This window comes from Micromys minutus, assembly GCF_963924665.1.
Source record: "Micromys minutus genome assembly, chromosome: 10".
Classification (NCBI taxonomy): domain Eukaryota; kingdom Metazoa; phylum Chordata; class Mammalia; order Rodentia; family Muridae; genus Micromys; species Micromys minutus.
In genome coordinates this window covers 60874136-60891262 of record NC_137979.1, presented here as the reverse complement: position 1 = coordinate 60891262, position 17127 = coordinate 60874136, and the positions used below count along the sequence as shown (strand labels likewise).

The 17127-nt window shown below is 48.6% G+C and overlaps 1 protein-coding gene across 2 annotated transcripts; it reads right to left on the bottom strand.

Annotated features, from left to right (window-relative positions):
- Positions 1-1020: 1020 nt before the first annotated feature.
- Positions 1021-16044, bottom strand: ARMC7 (armadillo repeat containing 7). Of its 2 annotated transcripts, none has more exons than XM_080922235.1 (3): positions 15707-16044; positions 15470-15613; positions 1021-1583 (listed from the first exon to the last, which is right to left on the bottom strand). In XM_080922235.1, the coding sequence occupies exons 1-3, from the start codon at positions 15795-15797 to the stop codon at positions 1222-1224; spliced, it is 597 nt and encodes a 198-aa protein (XP_080778361.1). In that variant the 5' UTR covers positions 15798-16044; the 3' UTR covers positions 1021-1221. The 2 variants fall into 2 exon arrangements, with proteins under 2 accessions (XP_080778361.1, XP_080778362.1); XM_080922236.1 differs by lacking the exon at positions 1021-1583 and adding an exon at positions 3880-3989.
- Between the last annotated feature and the right edge of the window lie 1083 nt (positions 16045-17127).

The window sequence follows — 17127 nt, the reverse complement described above, 5'->3', positions numbered from 1 at the left end:
TTCTCTTCAGGCCCTACTCTTTTCACATCTCCCCAGGTGTCATTTCTTTCTTCTCACTGGCAGAGAGGGTGGGGTCACCAGTTACAGGATCTTGCTGTCTTTGACACTGTTAGGACCTTTGTGACAGGAACTCACTAGGTAGGCTGGACTCAGACTCACTGCTGTCCTCTTGCTTCTGTCTCTCAAGTGATCAGATTATAGGTTGAGCCGCTGTGGTGCACAGACATCTAGTTTCTAGATGTCTTTACTAAAGATCTGCATTCAAGCTCTAAAGGTTAACAGCACCTACTGGAGGCTCATGGCTCCTGAGAGAATGGCAGGAGGTAGACTGGGATAGCCCAGGAAGGGTTCATATGCAGGGCTCCCACCCAAGTGTCAGGAGATCTGACCCACAGGCAGAGGGGCCAGAGCAACTCTTAAAGGAACAGGGATGCTTCACTTGGCAGCTGGTCCCCGAGAGGTCCACAGCCTGGTAAAACAGGGATCTGAAGTCACCGTCTTGCTGTCTACGTCCTAGGATCCTAAGTAGGGCCTCTCCAGAGAGACAAGGCCAAGCGCCTGAACACTCAGCTCTCAACACCTGCAGGGCCTTGCTCCAGGGGCCTAATGACCATCTAGTTAATGACCAATAAGATGTGACGCCCAAGGGAAGAAATTTCATCTCTGCATTCCTCACATGGTGCCCAGCAGAGAGCAGGGTTGTGTGACAGTTGTTTCTGGTCTGCAGAGTTATCCAGGTCAAGGTCTACTGTGACCACATGCTTAGCCTCAACCCTGGAGGAGTTAGCCCACAGCATTTTTAACAATGGAGGAGTTAGCCCACAGCACTTTCCCAGCCAGTGAACCTGACTGATCTCCAAACATCAAAATTACCCAGAACACAGGGTACTGGCCACTGTCTCAGATATGCAGCTTTTTACACGAGGGTATTAGCAGGGCACTGGGGGCAGCAGAGGTGGTCTTCCGTCTGTAGTTTATTGAGGGCCAATCCATGAAAGCTATACCAGCTTTGCTTTTCCCCTCTAAGCATCTCAAGTCTGGCTTCTTTGCTCCTACTGCTTTCCCTAGATGTAAATGCCTGTCATGCCAAGACTGCAACTTGTAGCAGCCAGACAGGCACCACTTGGGCAGGATGGGCTCAGGATGCTATCAGCTGCTTCCTGTACCTGTACCAGGACTACTCTCGGGCAGAAAGTGGCAGAATCTTTAAGTCTCCTTGGATCAGGGCTGCTGTGGGGCCTCGGTCTTTGGCAGTGGGATACCCAGGGCAGAATGGGCCTCCTGGCTGTGGGCCTCAGCCACCTGGCTTGGGGAACAGAAGTCCTCTAGGAATATCTGGGCCAGGTTCCGGAGCCTTGTGTTGGTTGAGAGAGAAAAGCGCAGCATGCACTGGACTACGGGCAGGGAGGTCAGTTCAGGATGGGAGCGGGTGCCTGATGAGCTCAGGTACATGAGTGTGGTGACAGCCGATAACACGGTCTCCTCGTTAGGACTGGACAGGCAGCTGATGATGAGCGGGACGCCTCCTGCCTGCAGGATGTGCTCCTTGTTGGCCTTGTCCGGGCACAGGTTGCAGAGCCCCCCTGGAGAAAGGCAAAGATGAGCCTGGTGCTTGGGTCCTGGCTTCCTCTCATCTCCCCTCCCAGTTTCTCTCTGGGTAGTGAGTCTTGGGGAGAAGTTTGTCCATGGACAAGGACTGCAAGGTCACCAAGCTCCAGTCCTCTGCCAAGGCTTTATAAGTCCAGCCTGCCACTATACGTATCCCTCAGTGGAGCAGACACAACACCATGTTTCACCATTACCCTGAAGAGTAGGAAAGTCTAGGGTGAGAGACCAGGGACTCTGCACTTTAAAAACTGTCAAGAGATGGCTCAGAGGTTAAGAGCTTTGGGTGCTATCTTAGTCAGGGTTTCTATTCCTGCACAAACCATGACCAAGAAGCAAGTTGGGGAGGAAAGGGTTTTTCAGCTCACACTTCCACATTGCTCTTCATCACCAAAGGAAGTCAGGACTGGAACTCAAACAAGTCAGGAAGCAGGAGCTGATGCAGAGGCCATGGAGGGATGTTGCTTACTGGCTTGTTTCCCTGACTTGCTCAGCCTGCTTTCTTATAGAACCGGCCCAGGGATCCACTTGGTGGTGGGCCCTCCCTCCTTGATCACTAGTTGAGAAAAATAACTGGATCTCATGGAGGCATTTCCTCAACTGAGGCTCCTTTCTCTGTGATAACTCCAGCTTGTGTCAAGTTGACACAAAACCAGCCAATACAGGTGTTCTTCCAGAGGATCTGAGTTCTGTTTCCAGCACCCAACATGATACCTCACAATTACCTATAACTCCAGTTCTAGGGGTGCCAATGCCTCTTGTCTCCAGAGGTATCAGGAATGCATGTAGAACATGCCCATACATGCAGGCAAGAACACTGATACAAGAAACCAAACCTGTATCTGCAGGAGAGGATGAGCAAGACCCCTCCCTCCATTCTCTCAGGTTAGGTCCCCTGGACTCACTAACCTGTAGGCCTTTTCTAAGAGGAACACTTTGCTTCATACTGGCTCCTCAATGCAGGAAGACTACTACTTCCTGTACTCACTGACTCGGCTTCCGGTCCTCAGGGCTCTAGTTCCCTCTGCTTAGTAGACAGCATCCACTGGAGATAAAGAATTGGGTAAGGGCCCAGGAGAAGGACAGAGTTTCTGAGACAAGAATGGGCTGAGCATCAAGACCAAGTAGCAGATCCACCAGAGTCCCTGCCTCCATCCACCTCCCTTAGCCTGCCTGCTGTGAAGAGGGAAGGACTGTGGATCTTGGCAATGGTGGCAAACACCTTTGGCCTTAGCGCTCGGGAGGCACAGACAGGTAGATCTCTGAGTTCGAGGCCAGCCTGGTCTACAGAGAATTCCAGGTTAGCCAGGGCTACACAGAAAAACCCTGTCTCAAAACAACAAGACCCAAAAACGAATCAAAAACTGTCTCAAAACCAATCAATCAACCAACCAACAATCCACGCCTACCCCTAAAAAAGAAGAGCTGTGGAAGAAAGAAACACAGGACTGAGGTTTATTCCATGGAAGAATGCTCGCCCACCTTGCGAGCCACCTTGACTTCTGTCCTCAGAATCCTCCCTCTCCCAGAATGATAGTGAGAAAGAAAAAGAAACCAGAAACTTCACAACATGCTAAACATAAGTAGCAAACCTATCCAATAAGTAAATTACAGCAAGTCTATTGGATGAAAAATATACAGAGCTTTAACAATGTTTCTAGGCTAGGAAAATGGCTCAACAGCTAAGAGTATGTACGCACTGCCCTTACAGAGGACCTGAATTTGGTCCTAGTGGGCAGCATGAATTCCAGCTTCAGGGGATCTTAAACCCCCTTCTGGCCCCTATGGACATCTGCATTTATGCGCACACATGCATAGACACATAGACACACACACACACACACACACACTAATAAAATGAAAGGTAGGATCTTCAAGAGAGTTTTAGGAGCTAGCTTTGAGACAGATTCTTGCCCTGAAGCCTAAGTCAGCCTAGAATAGTGTCCTGTAGAGCCACGGCCTCCTGAGTGCTGGTAACGGGTTTGCACTAAAACACCAACATCAAAGTTTGCTTTCCCTGCTAGGCGTGGCTACGAAATATAGCACCATCTCAAAGGCAAGACAAGGGGGGTTAGAGAGATGGCTCAGTGTCTGAGACTACTTTCTGTTCTTGAGGACACAAGTCCTGTTCCCAGGACCCATACCAAGCAGCTCTGAATGGCTTAATACTCCAGCTGCAGAGAATCCAAACACTGGCCTCCACAGGATCCCATGGTACAAATACAGTACTCACACAGCCATCCTCCTAAATGTGAATAAACAAACAAGCCCCACAAGGACTGGAGAGAAGGCTCAGCATACACTGCTCTTGCTCCTGTAACTACAGCTCCACAGGATCTGACGTCCTTTTCTGGTCTCCATCAGCACCTGTGTCTCTCTGCCTCCTTAAAGGTAAACAAAAGATGTATACATCTTGGAGTTTGGGAAATGGCTCAGCTGTTAAAGTACTTCACTGAATTTGATCCTAGCCCCATATAAATAAGCCAGACATAACTGTGTGGGTCTGTAACCTCTTCATTGTGGGGACAGAGAGAGGAGTGTGTGTGTGTGTGTGTGTATTTGGAGAGACACAGAAGATAACCCTCAGCATTCACCTCTGGTGAATACTCAAGAATACACATAGAATTATTTGTGTGTGTGGGGTGGGGTGGGTGGTGTATGTGACAGGATCTCACAGTGTAGCTTTAGCTGGTCTGGAACTTTCTATGTAGACCAGGCTGGCTTTGAGCTCATAGAGATCCATCTGCCTTTGCCTCCCAAATGCTGGAATTAAAGTCCTGTGCTACCACACCTCCCTACGACCCTTTACTTACTTGTTTATTTTATTTTTTTAAGAAGCCAGATTAATGGGGGTAGAAGGAGAGAAAATACTAGCAGAAAGGACTGAAATCGGAGGAGGGCATTTCGGGGGCAAGGTGGAGATGTAGTGCATTGGAAATTCCACGGGATCTAGGTCAGAAGCCCTAGCAAAGACTCCTAGACATAGAGCCTGGTCTTCTGTAACTTGGCAAGGCCTCAAGGAGAGGGATTGGGACACCAACCCTTCAACCTTCGGTTGGTCCTAACCTGCAGTGTGTTCTGTGTTCTGTGACAGGGGCCTAGCAGAATCATCACCAGAGACCAGAGAGACTTCATCCAGCAGCTGAGAGGAGCAGATACAGAGTCCCACAGCCAAGCATTAGGTGGAGCTCAGGGGCACAGCAGGATAACATGGCTCACAGAATCAACTGACCAGGATTCAGGAGGGCTCACAGATTAGGGGGCTTATAGGAGTCTGACCTAGGTCCTTTGCAGATACTATGCCTGAGTAGTTTGGTGTTCTTATGGGAATCCCAGCAGTGGGAGCAGGGCTGCCCCATTTCCTCCTTCTGGGCTGCCTTGTCCAGTCTTGATGTGCTGCTGTGTGCCTTGGCTTACTGTAGCTTGTTATGCAGTGTTTGGTTAGGAAGCCTGCTCTTTTCTGAAGGGAGGCACAGAGCGGAGCTGGTGGCTCTGGGAGAGAGGGGAGAGGGGAGGGAGAGGGGAGGGAGGGAGGGGAGAGGGAAGGGAGAGAGGGGAGAGGGGAGGGAGAGAGGGGAGAGGGGAGGGAGAGAGGGGAGAGGGAAGGGAGAGAGGGGAGAGGGGAGGGAGAGAGGGGAGAGGGGAGGGAGAGAGGGGAGGGAGAGAGGGGAGGGAGAGAGGGGAGGTGGGAGGGAGAGAGGGGAAAGGGGAGGGAGGGAAAACTGAAGTAGGATGAGAATATATCAACAAAGAATTTTTGTTTAATTTAAAATGTATTTTTAAATAAAGACCAGGTTAAAGCAATCCATAGAGACGAAGGTAAGAGCTGTGCTTGCCTGGGGCATGTGGGAGAAACAAGACACATCATGACCAAGCAACTGCTGGTACATGTAGGGGCACATACCTGAATGAATTTAAGGATTAATTAAACTGCCACTTGCATGTGTTTTAACTGTACATTCATCATACTCCGTTTACAAGATAGTTACAAAACAGAAAAGGGGGACTGGGTGTGGCTGGGGTGGATGCAGGCTCCTGGGCTCACTCCTAGCACCACCAAAAAGAAAGAAGAGAGAAAAGCAAGTCCTGATTAGCTAAAGAATTTGCTTTGTACAGACAAAGATAGGGGAAGGGTAGAAGAGCTAGAGGCAAGAGGCAAAGGCAGGGTTCTGCTGGACGTCAGTAACCATAGAAACCCCTGGAAGGTGGAACCTGAGATGAAGAGAGCTGGACTCAGAGAAACAGGAGACTGATGTGGAGTCACAAAGTAGGAGCTGGTGCTGGAAAGGGGTTAAAAAAGGTGAGCGGGCAGTGGTAGCACACGCCTTTAATCACAGCACTTGGAAGACAGATGCAGGCAGATCTCTGAGTTCAAGGCCAGCCTGGTCTACATACTGTGTCTCAGGACAGGTATACAAAGAGACAAAAAAATTAAAACAAAAACAAAGACATGCCAGTGAGATTGCAGGTAAAGGTACCTGGGCATGCCTGGTGACCAAAGTTCAATCTCAGGAACCCACATAAGGGTGGGAGGAGAGAACTGACTCCATAAAGTTGTCCTCTGACCCCCACATACATGCAATAGCATGTATATACACCCCTCCCACATCATATGCACAAGAATGCAATTTTGTGAAAATGTACTAATCTGTTCTTGGGTTTTACTCCAGCACCCTGAAAATGTCACTAGCTGTAAGAGGAAAATACATATACGTACATACATGTGTGTGTGTGTGTCATCTGTGAAACACTTAAGCAACATGGAAACTGGCTTCTATAGGTTACAGCAGTATATGGGGTCAGTGGGGCTTCTCTTCAACTCTTTCCTTCTGATAGTTAGGGTCTCACTATGTAGTCTGGGCTAGTCTTGAACTCATGATTCTCTTGCCTCCACCACTCAAGTGTTAGGAATACAGAAGTGCCACCACTCTTGGTATACAATGCTGTTGTTTGTTTGTTTTGTTTTTTCATTATGTTGGCCAGGCTGGAAAGATATATTGCATGCCAAGGATATGCACCAAAGTATGTAAATACATTAAAGAATTCTAAACTAGGGTATGGAGGCTCATATTTACACTTGGAAAGCTGGAGCAGCATGTTTGCCCCAAGTTCAAGGCCAGCCTGGTCTACAGAGTGAGTTGCAAACTATCCTGGGTTATTGAGTATGACCCTGCCTCAAATAATCACACAAACATATGTAGATAGATACAGGCTATTTAAGCATAGATTATAAAAAATTATCCAGATACTGTCTTAGTCAGGGTTTCTAATCCTACACAGACATCATGACCAGGAAGCAAATTGGGGAGAAAAGGGTTTATTCAGCTCACACTTCCACATTGCTGTTCATCACCAAAGGAAGTCAGGACTGGAAGCAGGAGCTGAAGCAGAAGCTATGGAGGATGCTGCTGACTGGCTTGCTTCCCCAGTCTTGCTCAGCTTGTTCTCTTATAGAACCCAGGTCTACCAGCCCAGGGATGGCACCACCCACAATAGGCTGGGCCCTCCCCCCCTTGATCACTAGTTGAGAAAATGCCTTAGAGCTGGATCTCATGGAGGCATTTCCTCAACTGAGGCTCCTTTCTCTGTGATAACTCCAGCTTGTGTCAAGTTGACACAAAACAAGCCAGTGCAGCTACTTACATTTACATATGGATTTATAAATCTGGGAAATATCTCTGGAGAATGTACTAGAAGCCAGCTGTAGAACTGTTACCCAAGAGTCTGGAGAACACAGAGCAGTGCTGGGCAAACACACTGGAGGCCTTGGCATCCACAGGAAGTGGTGGCACACACCTTTAATTCCAGCATGTGGAGGAAGAGCCAGGTGGATCTCTGTGAGTCTGAGGCTAGCCCCATCTACATAGTGAATTCCATACCAGCCATGCCTACATTGAGGCATTATCTAAAAATAACCAAGAGAAAAGAAAAAGCAATGTACTTTTATTCATGAATGTGTGTGTGTGTGTATGTGTGTGTGTGCATGACAAGGCCTTCCTGTGTATCCCTGGAAGGCCTGGAATTCCCCATGTAGCCAAGGCTAGTCTTGAACTTCTGGAGATCTGAGTGCCTGTCTCCTAGTGCTGGGATTACAACATACACCACCATGTTGGGATCACTCTCTTGAATTCTGTAAATCTTGTACTACACAGTCAGCTGTAAGTCACATAATTAAAACACACACAACTGTTATGCCTAAATTAAGCCTGCTTGATATCAAAGGAGAAGAGACCCTCCCTCTGCCTAGGACTCTCAAGTAGCTGGGACTGTACACAGGACACTATATTTTACTGGAAAAGAAAAAGACAGGGTGGAGAGGTGACTCAGAGGTTAAGAGCACTGGCTGATCTTCAAGGGGACCTGGGTTCGATTCAGCACCCACAGAGCAGCTCACAACTGTCTATAATACCAGTTCTAGGAGACCCAACACCTTCACACAGACATACATGCAGGCAAAATACCAATGCACATAGAAAGAAAGAAAGAAAGGAAGGAAGGAAGGAAGGAAGGAAGGAAGGAAAAAAGGAAGGAAAAAAGGAAGGAAGGAGGGAAGAAAGCTAGAGAAAGAAGAACTCTTCCAAATGTCAATAACATTAATTACAAGGGAAATACACTGAGGCTTTCCAAAGAGGCTGTAGCCGACTTAGCTGTTGAGCACTTCCACCACCTGGTGGCAGAGATATGTATTGCAAGATCTAGGATGCCAGTTTAACCTGACTTTTCAAAGGAAGGGATCGGCTTCAGCAACAAAACTGCCAAGTACCGCGTAGCATCCTGAGAATCAGTTTTCAGAGAAGCAGAATCCTCCTATGGTTTCTCTGCATCTCCATGTTGCCCTGGGACAAGTATACAGGAAGTTTCCAACTGGGGTTCTGCTCCATTCTTTCACTCACTCTTGAGCGTTCCTGAGATCCTCCTGGCTTTAGAGCTGGTGCCTCGTAATCCATCGACTTCTCAGCCAAAGTTGCAATCACGGGCAGCTTTCTCGTGACTAAGACCGCTGCCCGGTGGCTGCTAGTTCCTCTGTGATTAAATGTGACCCTGAGCCTTGGGCACCAAGCAAACCCCTAACTGGGGTGGAGGAGACACATTGCGGCAGAGACAAAGGTGGATGAGGCCTTGGAGCTGAGTTTGGGCTGTCTCTGCTGGGTGCCCCGGGTCTAGGAGACTAGGGCTGCACCTGGCTGTAGTTACTTCAACTCTCGGGAGTCAACCTTGCTGAGGAGAAGTATCCCGAGGTGCAAGGAGGGCTCAGCCCCATTTGCTTCACAGGGGACAATGCCACTTACCCCTTCCCCTAAACGACAGCCAGACCAGGCTGTGCTGGCAGGGGCTGACTGTGGCTCTCAGGCTACTACCACAGCTGGTGGAATAACTACAGCCAGACTGAGGCTGGGGCGCCTCAGAGGCAGAGGCTAATGTCCATCAGGATGACTTGGGGGAGTCAGTCACCTCCTACAATGTGGGTCCGGATTAGAGGGCCGTCAGGCTGGGCAGCCAATGCCTCTCTCTGCTGAACAACTTCACTAACCCCTTTCACTGAATTTTTAAACATAGTCCTTATACTCTGCTAAATCTCTAAACATGGATGTGAGATCCTTTGAGCAATGCAACTTCAAAAGACACATAATCACCTCACTTGCACCCACGTCTTGGGTGTGTACGACTGTTCCTAAGTACCCCCTCTCTGAATGCCCACACTTAGACCTACATCATGGAAGATCTCATTTCTAGTTACTTGCTAACTTTTCACTCGGACTCATCTTGAACTTCTTTCCAAGGACACAGCTTTATCTGGGTGGAGGTCCCTCAAGCCACCAGTCAGAGTCCACAGGTCTCACTGCATCCACTAGCTGCTAACAAGGTGACCCTCTATCTCCAGGGTGAGAGGTGACAACACCCACACTGACCAGCAGCACACCCTCACTGAATGCCAGTGCCACAGGCGCTAACAGCCATGGCCTGGTGTAGTCAGGGCAGATTACAGCCAGCAGGCCTAATACCAGGCTTCTTTTTACCCAGCTCTGCCCCGACACCTGCTGTGGGGCAAAGGATCCACATTCCAACCATTCCCTATTACACAAGGTACTTTTCTAGAGGGCAAGAATCCCTGAAGAGAAGGGCAGTTCCCTAATGGAACTTGTCCCATCCTACCTGGAAGAAGAGAGGTTGCCTGTAATGCGATCTAGATTCAAGTCCATGGGTGGAGGCCTAGGGGGTCCTGTACTTGCACACGATGACTCTAAAAGGCCAGTTACTTTATTCTCCCAGCAAGTAGCTACTAACAGTCTCCCTCTGACAGATGCCTAAAGGGAAATTACACACCCAGACAGTGATGGAGCCTAGGCCTGTCTGATCCCCAAGCCCAGCTCATTCATATCAAACTCACTGTGCTGCTTGCCATCAGACTAACATTGGTTTGGGTTCTGGGAGACATGGCCCAGGGCAGTCTGAACCAGTCCTTCATGAGGCCTCTGCCTCTCACCCTCTCTTTCCATCTTCCTCGCTAGGCCAAAGCATGAGGCATCTTGAACTGCACAGCCAGGCTTGCTTCTCAGGGAGGTCTCCACCTTACGTGCTCCCACCAGGCACAGTGCTCTCAGCAGCAGAGCAGGTGCGTGGCAGTGCTCCCCTCTCAGTGCCAGAGGCAGTCCGAGGTTGGGAAATGACAACAGCCATCGGATCTGTGTCTGGGTCCCACTGGGACTCTCCTTTTAAGTTGCATACGATAAACACAAGAGCAATCAGATCCACACATCGCCTCAGAGATTCAAGGATGAGAGCTGGAGCCGCACTTGGGACTGGAAACTTAGACTTCCTGAAGATGGAAAGGACAGGAAAATAAGACAGCGCTGATACCGACAGATCCTGAGGGACAGGACAGTCATTGCTCAGGGAAACTGCCCAGAGAGCAGACGTCTCCCATGGAGCCTCCAAGCTGGCAGGGGAGCATCTCAGGGGCCCAGTGCTGGGAGCACTGCCCTCTGGGGCTGAGGGGCCAGCAGGGCAGATGCTGTCTGGAACCTGGAGGAACATCTCTGTAATGGGGCAATTTTCTCCAGAGTCGGAAGTCTACTTTGGAGGAGTCTATGGCTCCCAGGCAGAAGCATGGCCACTGTCACCATTCAGAGGGAAACAGTGGGGCAGACTTGGTTTAAGACAGGATTTCTCTGTGTAGCCTTGGCTGTCCTGGAACTCACTCTGTAGACCAGGCTGGCCTTGAACTCACAAAAATCCAACTGCTTCTGTTTCCTAAGTGCTATAATTAAAAGTATATGCCACAACCACCTGGCTATTTTATTTGTTTATTTAATGTATGTGAGTGCACTGTAGCTGTCTTCAGACACATCAGAAGAGGGCATCAGATCTCATTACAGATGGTTGTGAGCCACCATGTGATTGTTGGGACTTGAACTCAGGACCTCTGGAAGAGCAGTCAGTGCTCTTAACCATTGAGCCATCTCTCCAGCCCCTTCTTTTTTTTTTTTTTTTTTTTTTTTTAAGACAAAGTACTCACTATGTAGACCCTAGCTAACCTGGAGCTTACAAAGATCTCCCTGGCTCTGTATCCTGAGTGCTGGGATGAATGGTGTGCACTTGTAGAGTGTCATGTTTGAGGCTTACATCAAACTCATTATATAACTGAGGCTGACTGTAAACTCCTGATCCTACTTCCTCCTAGTCTAGAACCAATTTTTTGACTCCTTAGTTTATCTAGTATAACATACTTCTAGAAGAGCATGGGTATAATCTAGACAACTGGGCTCCAACCTTACTCAGGGACAGAGGACCCCCATAGGGATGTTCTGAAGACCTCTAGATCCACCCAGAGCCCACCATCCTCCCCGACCCCCACCCACATCTGAGGCTCCATCTCTCAGCTTACAGCAGCACCAGCCTCTTTGAGTCCCAACTCCTACAGTGAGTTCCCTATTGCACTTAATAGAGCAGCTGCTTGTGGAGGGTGAGGGCACCCATGCTTTGTAAGCAGGCCCAATAAAATCAGTGGCTACACAGAATATACTCTAGTGGGATCTTTGGTTGCTGCTGGCACCCTACAGGGAAGGTGGATATTTGCTTACATTTCCCCTGGCACAGAATCTCCCAAACATAAGGACTAAAAGAGATTTAAGGGGCTGGAGAGAAGGCTTATTGGGAAGAACGCTTGCTGCCAAGCCCAACAACCTGAGCATCATTCCTTGATCCCACACGATAGGAGAGAATTAACCCTACATTATATGTTGTCCCTGGACCTCCATGTTCCCATCATGACATACACATAAACACAGACACATAGCTGTAAAAAAATTTTTAAAAGAGATTTAGGATAATTTATGTAACAACCTCTGTCCCAAAAGTCTACTGCGGAAGGGGAGGGGGCAGCTTTGTAATGGAGACTTCTGACAAACAACTGCTCAGCCAGGTCATGAAGGTGAATCAAGAGAGCTATGTCCCACTGTCACTAACAGATCCTAACATTAGAAGCAAAAACAGAAACATCTAAGTAAGACCTGATAATTAAGCCATGTATGTCATGTGGGATCTTGGGCCAGAAAAAAGTGTATTAGGAAAAAAAAATGAAGATCATATGAATAATGAATATACATAAAGACTGCCTAATGTCAGCTCCAACTCATTAATTACAGCAAACGAACCAGACAATGCAAGGAGTTAAGAATAGAAAAAAGTGGGTGTGAATATGTGGGAACTCTTTGTCTTTGGAATTGTTTCTTTTTCTTTCTTCTTTGTGAGAAAGTGTCTCAGGCTTGGACTTGCTATGTGGCTGAAGGTATGCTTGAGCTCCTGTCCCCACCTCCTGCGTGCTGCGATTGCAGGCACAGGCCACCACGCTCTCAACTGAGTTATTCTCCCAGTGTCTTCAAGTTTTCTCACCTTGTTATAAAACAAAAAGTTTACTTGGAACATAAAGGTCTCTCTAAGGAACACAGTAAGAAATATGCAGGTCTTTGTGGGGTGGTGGGCCATGAGAAGAAGCCTGGTAAGGCTGAGCTAGGGCCAGAAGCCCCGGAGACTCTGAAGGAACAGTAGGAGCTTTGCCTGCTCCCAGGACCAAGCCCCAGTCACATAACCACTCCCCTTGCCACCCCCCATTGAGGTTTGTGGTCATCCATCAAGTAGGGGCAGCACCCCCAAGCCCTTCCACATGTAGATGAGGCATCCCTAACCTCTCAGACCAAGCCAATTGGAAGAACATACTGTTAGACCGCAACCCATTCCCAAACTGTATGTAAAGATTCTATCTAGAAGGAATAGAAGTGTGTGAGAATTACTCTGTCGTCTGGGAGCTTCTGTCATAAGAGTTGTAACACTGCCGCCAGGGAAGAGAATGGCTCACCCGAAACACAACCAGAAGCTCCCCTGCACCCCTTCTCTGGCTAGTCAGGCTTCCACTGTCTTAGCCTGGCTCAGCTCAGCCCAGCCAGTACAGCATCTCGAAGCAACAGAAGTGGAGACAGCAGCAGAAGTGGCGGAGGCAATCCCCACTACCTGCTCGCACCCTTTACCACTTCCCTTGAACTCTCTCACCTGGCCTGGCCAGAGATCTCCATGGAAAGCCTCTGATACACAGGCCCACAGGTCCTGGGCTGGATCCTAGTTATACAAACTGTACTGGCTGGTTTTGTGTCAACTTGACACAAGCTGGAGTTATCACAGAGAAAGGAGCCTCAGTTGAGGAAATGCCTCCATGAGATCCAGCTCTAAGGTATTTTCTCAATTAGTGAGTATCAAGGGGGGAGGGCCCAGCCCATTGTGGGTGGTGCCATTCCTGGGCTGGGAGACCTGGGTTCTATAAGAAAACAAGCTGAGCAAGCCAGGGGAAGCAAGCCAGTAAGTGACATTCCTCCATGGCCTCTGCATCAGCTCCTGCTTCCTGACCTGCTTGAGTTCCAGTCCTGACTTCCTTTGGTGATGAACAGTGATATGGAAGTGTAAGCTGAATAAACCCTTTCCTCCCCAACTTGCTTCTTGGTCATGGTATTTTGTGCAGGAATAGAAACCCTGACTAAGAAAACAAACCAACAACCACAAAATGTCTTTTTAGGCCTGCAAGATGGCTCAATGGGTAAAGGCACTTGCCATCAAGTCTCATGACCTGAATTCCAACCTTGGAAATGGAACTCTACCACATGGTAGAAGGACTTACTCTAAAATTACCTTCTGAAAGTCAGGCACAGTAGTACAACCTTTAATCCCAGCACCCATGAGGCAGACAAGTTTTAGACCAGTCACAGCTACATAGTGAGACCTCAAATGCCCTCTCCTTCCCCATAAATAAAAAAGAATGTTCTTTAGAGTATTTTAGAAAAATTTGCATGACTAAATATTAAATGATATTGGAATTCTCTTCTTTCGGTGCTGAGGACTGACCCACAGAGCCTTAGGCATGTGGTACATGCACCATAATACAGTTGCCCCATCACTGAGCCACATTCCAGCCCTGAAGTTATTCTTACAGATGGTTTCTTTCTCTGTGTTCCTAGGGTTCTTTTCAAACTATATGGGGGAAGGTTATTTTTAAAGGTATGTGCTGAAAGAATTTGTTTGTTCTTAAATTCTAAACTTCTTCCTATGACCTAGATCCAAAACCCTTGTGCCAACCCCTGTAATTTCACACGGTTCCATCCGCCTCTTCACTTGAAATACTCCTAACAGGTCTGCCTTCCTTCTAACAGCTTCCTGCTTCCCTTGGTCTATATCACAGGATTCGAATGTCCAAGATGGCTGAAACCGGAGTAGCAGAAGTAGCGCCTCCTCCTCTGGCTCCATCCGAGTTTGCTGCTTATTTATTCTACTGTTTTATTCTCCACCTAGCTCCCCTTCTAGACCACAATCCCCAACCTGTTCACCATCTCCAGAACCCCGGCAAGCACCTTCCTTATAGAGTATCGGATAATAACAGTCTATCGTGGGGCAGAAGAGATGGCTCAGTAGGTAAAAGAGCTTGCCACACAAACCTGAAGACTTGAGTTCAATGCCAGGAACCTACACAAGAACACCAGATGCAGCAGTGAACATCCGGAACCCAGCACTCTTAGGAGAGATGGGACGTTGGATCAGCTGGAAGCTCATGTGCCAGCTATGGAGAACACTGCCCTACTTTGAAGACACAAGAGATCCTGCCTTAGCAACGGGAAGGGGAGAATGCTACGACTACTATTATTACCTTATATTTTAGAGACAACATCTTACTACGTAGCCGTAGATGGCCTAGAACTCCATACTCTAAGCTGGCCTGGAACTCAGAAAGATCCACCTACCTCTGTCTTTGGAGTGCTGGGATCAAAGGCTTGTACTACTGTACTTGTGAGAACTGACTTTTGAAAAACTTCATGGACACAGCTTGGTTCACATGCATATCCACACTCATTCACACATACACACCAACACACACATACACAGCAAATTTAAAAGAATCTACCTTGAATAATTCAAATGGCTTTACAATAATCCAACTGCAGGGGGGTCCTAAGGTACTACGAATTCCAATTCACCCTGACAGTAAACGATACAAGAGCAAGCTTCATACTTCTTTCAAAGAGGTCTCAACCCATTTCCTTGCTTATCTCTTTTCTAAGAGGAAGGAAAGGTCACAACAAGCTGTGACACGGGAAATGTGTGGAGGAGGAGGTGGTCCACACATGGAAGGTCTGCCCTAGCAGGTGAGATTCCCATCCAGTTTGTTTACTGACAGTGTCTTACTCTGAATCCCAGGCTGGCCCCTAAGTCGAGGCAATCCTCCTGCTTTGGCCTTACACAATGCTCGTTTTACAGGTGAGTGCCAACACGCCTGACTCAAGTCACTCTAGTCCATATCTTGGGGGTGGGGTGGGCAGCCTCTTACCAATAGCAAACTTGATTAGAGTTTCATTCTCTTCTGACAGCGAATCGAGGAATAAGTCCAGGACTTGCAGTTGCCGTAGATACTGATAGTTGCCCGGGTCATAAGCGAAGTTGGCAAGGTTGGCGAGAACCTGCTCCTTGGCGTCTGCAATGGGAAGCGGCACTAGGGTCGGGCCTGTGCGGCTATTGCCGGGTCAGACCCCTGCCGGGTCCCTAGCGCCCATCCCACACTTCTCACCTTGGCTCTCGGTCTCCTGGAACTCCGTGACTAGCGCTTGCAGGTAGCCTAGCCGCCCAACGTGGGGGTCTATCTTGGGTTTCTGTGCCATGACTGGGGCGGCGGACTTGGGAGGTCGAGTAGGAAGAAAGAGGTCCCACGGCTGAAATCCTCGCCTAGATCCCTGAACCGTCCTGGTGGCGACGGAGCGGCAAGCAAGCCTACTCTGGTCCTGAGATCCAAGTCTGCAGTAATTGGCAGCTGGGGGTCTGGCTAGGGGTCTCAGGATCCTTTCAGAACCGGGTTTGACAACCGAAATTCAACCCGGGTGACAAGCCGTGGCATTTTGCAACCGAAGGCACGCCCCTCACCGCGCTCTCCACACCGCTTCCGGGTTTAGGGCGGAAGTCGCTTTAGCCCCGCCCCAGGAAACGGAGTGGGCAGGACCAGGACAGGATTGGGCGTGGTTACTAAAGAGCCTTTTGGGCTTCCCGCTCATTTCTAGAGCTGGAGACTTTAGGCATCAGCTGCGCAGCCGCTGCGGTGATGCATAGACGGAGGAAGAAAGGGAGAGAGGAGGGAAAGAGGAGAAAAGGAGAGAGGAGGGAAAGAGGAGAAAAGGAGGGAGAAGGTAAGAAGAAGAAAGGAAGGGAGGGAAAGATGGATGGACTAACAGCTGGGCATCTAGACCTGGTGGTAGTTTAATCCCAGAACTCGGAGTTTAAGAACAGCCTAGTCTGCAAGGCAAGTCAGGGCTACGTGGCGAGACCCTGTCAACAAAACAGAACACCCGTCAAACCCAAAACAAAATCTTAGAGTCACAGGAGCATCAGGGAGGAAGACAGCTTTGTCATGCTGTCATGGAGGTGGAGATGTAGGCAGTAAGGGGTTTTTAGGACAAGGGTCATATACTTAGCTCTATGCTTGCTACCAGGGGCCTGAGTCACAGCAGAATGGCTTATGCACTTCACTTGTCCCTGGCCCTCACCTCTGGAGTTCAAGTCCCGGTGATTAATCCATGCCCGGTAACCACCCGGAGCAAGAGTTTCAACCTTAGTTTAGGTGCCGGAGTACCGAGGTTGCTCCGTGAGAACTCCTTAGGTTTTGTAAAAAGCCATTCTAGCCTGGCTTCTTACATATCAGCTCAAGATGGCCAAGTGTCTGACTAGTTAGAGCATCAAAGACCCCGGGGACCAGGAGCCTTTGAGATCTCATAACACTTTGCTGATTCCCCTCAAAATCTTCCAGGGATGGTCCAAAGTAGTTCCTGGCCACAAAAGAGTAGACCTTGCTTCCATGTTGACCGGGTGGTCAAGCTCAGTTCTGAGTTGGGATCAGGAAAGCAATGGGGGGCATTAGATATAGAGGCAGACTTTTCAACTGGAAGACAGTGTTTCATACTTTAAAAATTTTTTTAAATTACATTTATTTGTGTGTGTGTG

What these genes read in the sequence shown, in the direction of transcription:
- ARMC7 (XM_080922235.1), bottom strand. Translation starts at nt 15,797, where the DNA reads ATGGCACAGAAACCCAAGATAGACCCCCACGTTGGGCGGCTAGGCTAC. An exon ending in CCAGGAGACCGAGAGCCAAG is followed by an intron (nt 15,614 to 15,706) that starts GTGAGAAGTGTG and finishes TTCCCATTGCAG; the next exon opens with ACGCCAAGGAGCAGGTTCTC. An exon ending in TCTAATCAAGTTTGCTATTG is followed by an intron (nt 1,584 to 15,469) that starts GTAAGAGGCTGC and finishes GCCTTTCTCCAG; the next exon opens with GGGGGCTCTGCAACCTGTGC.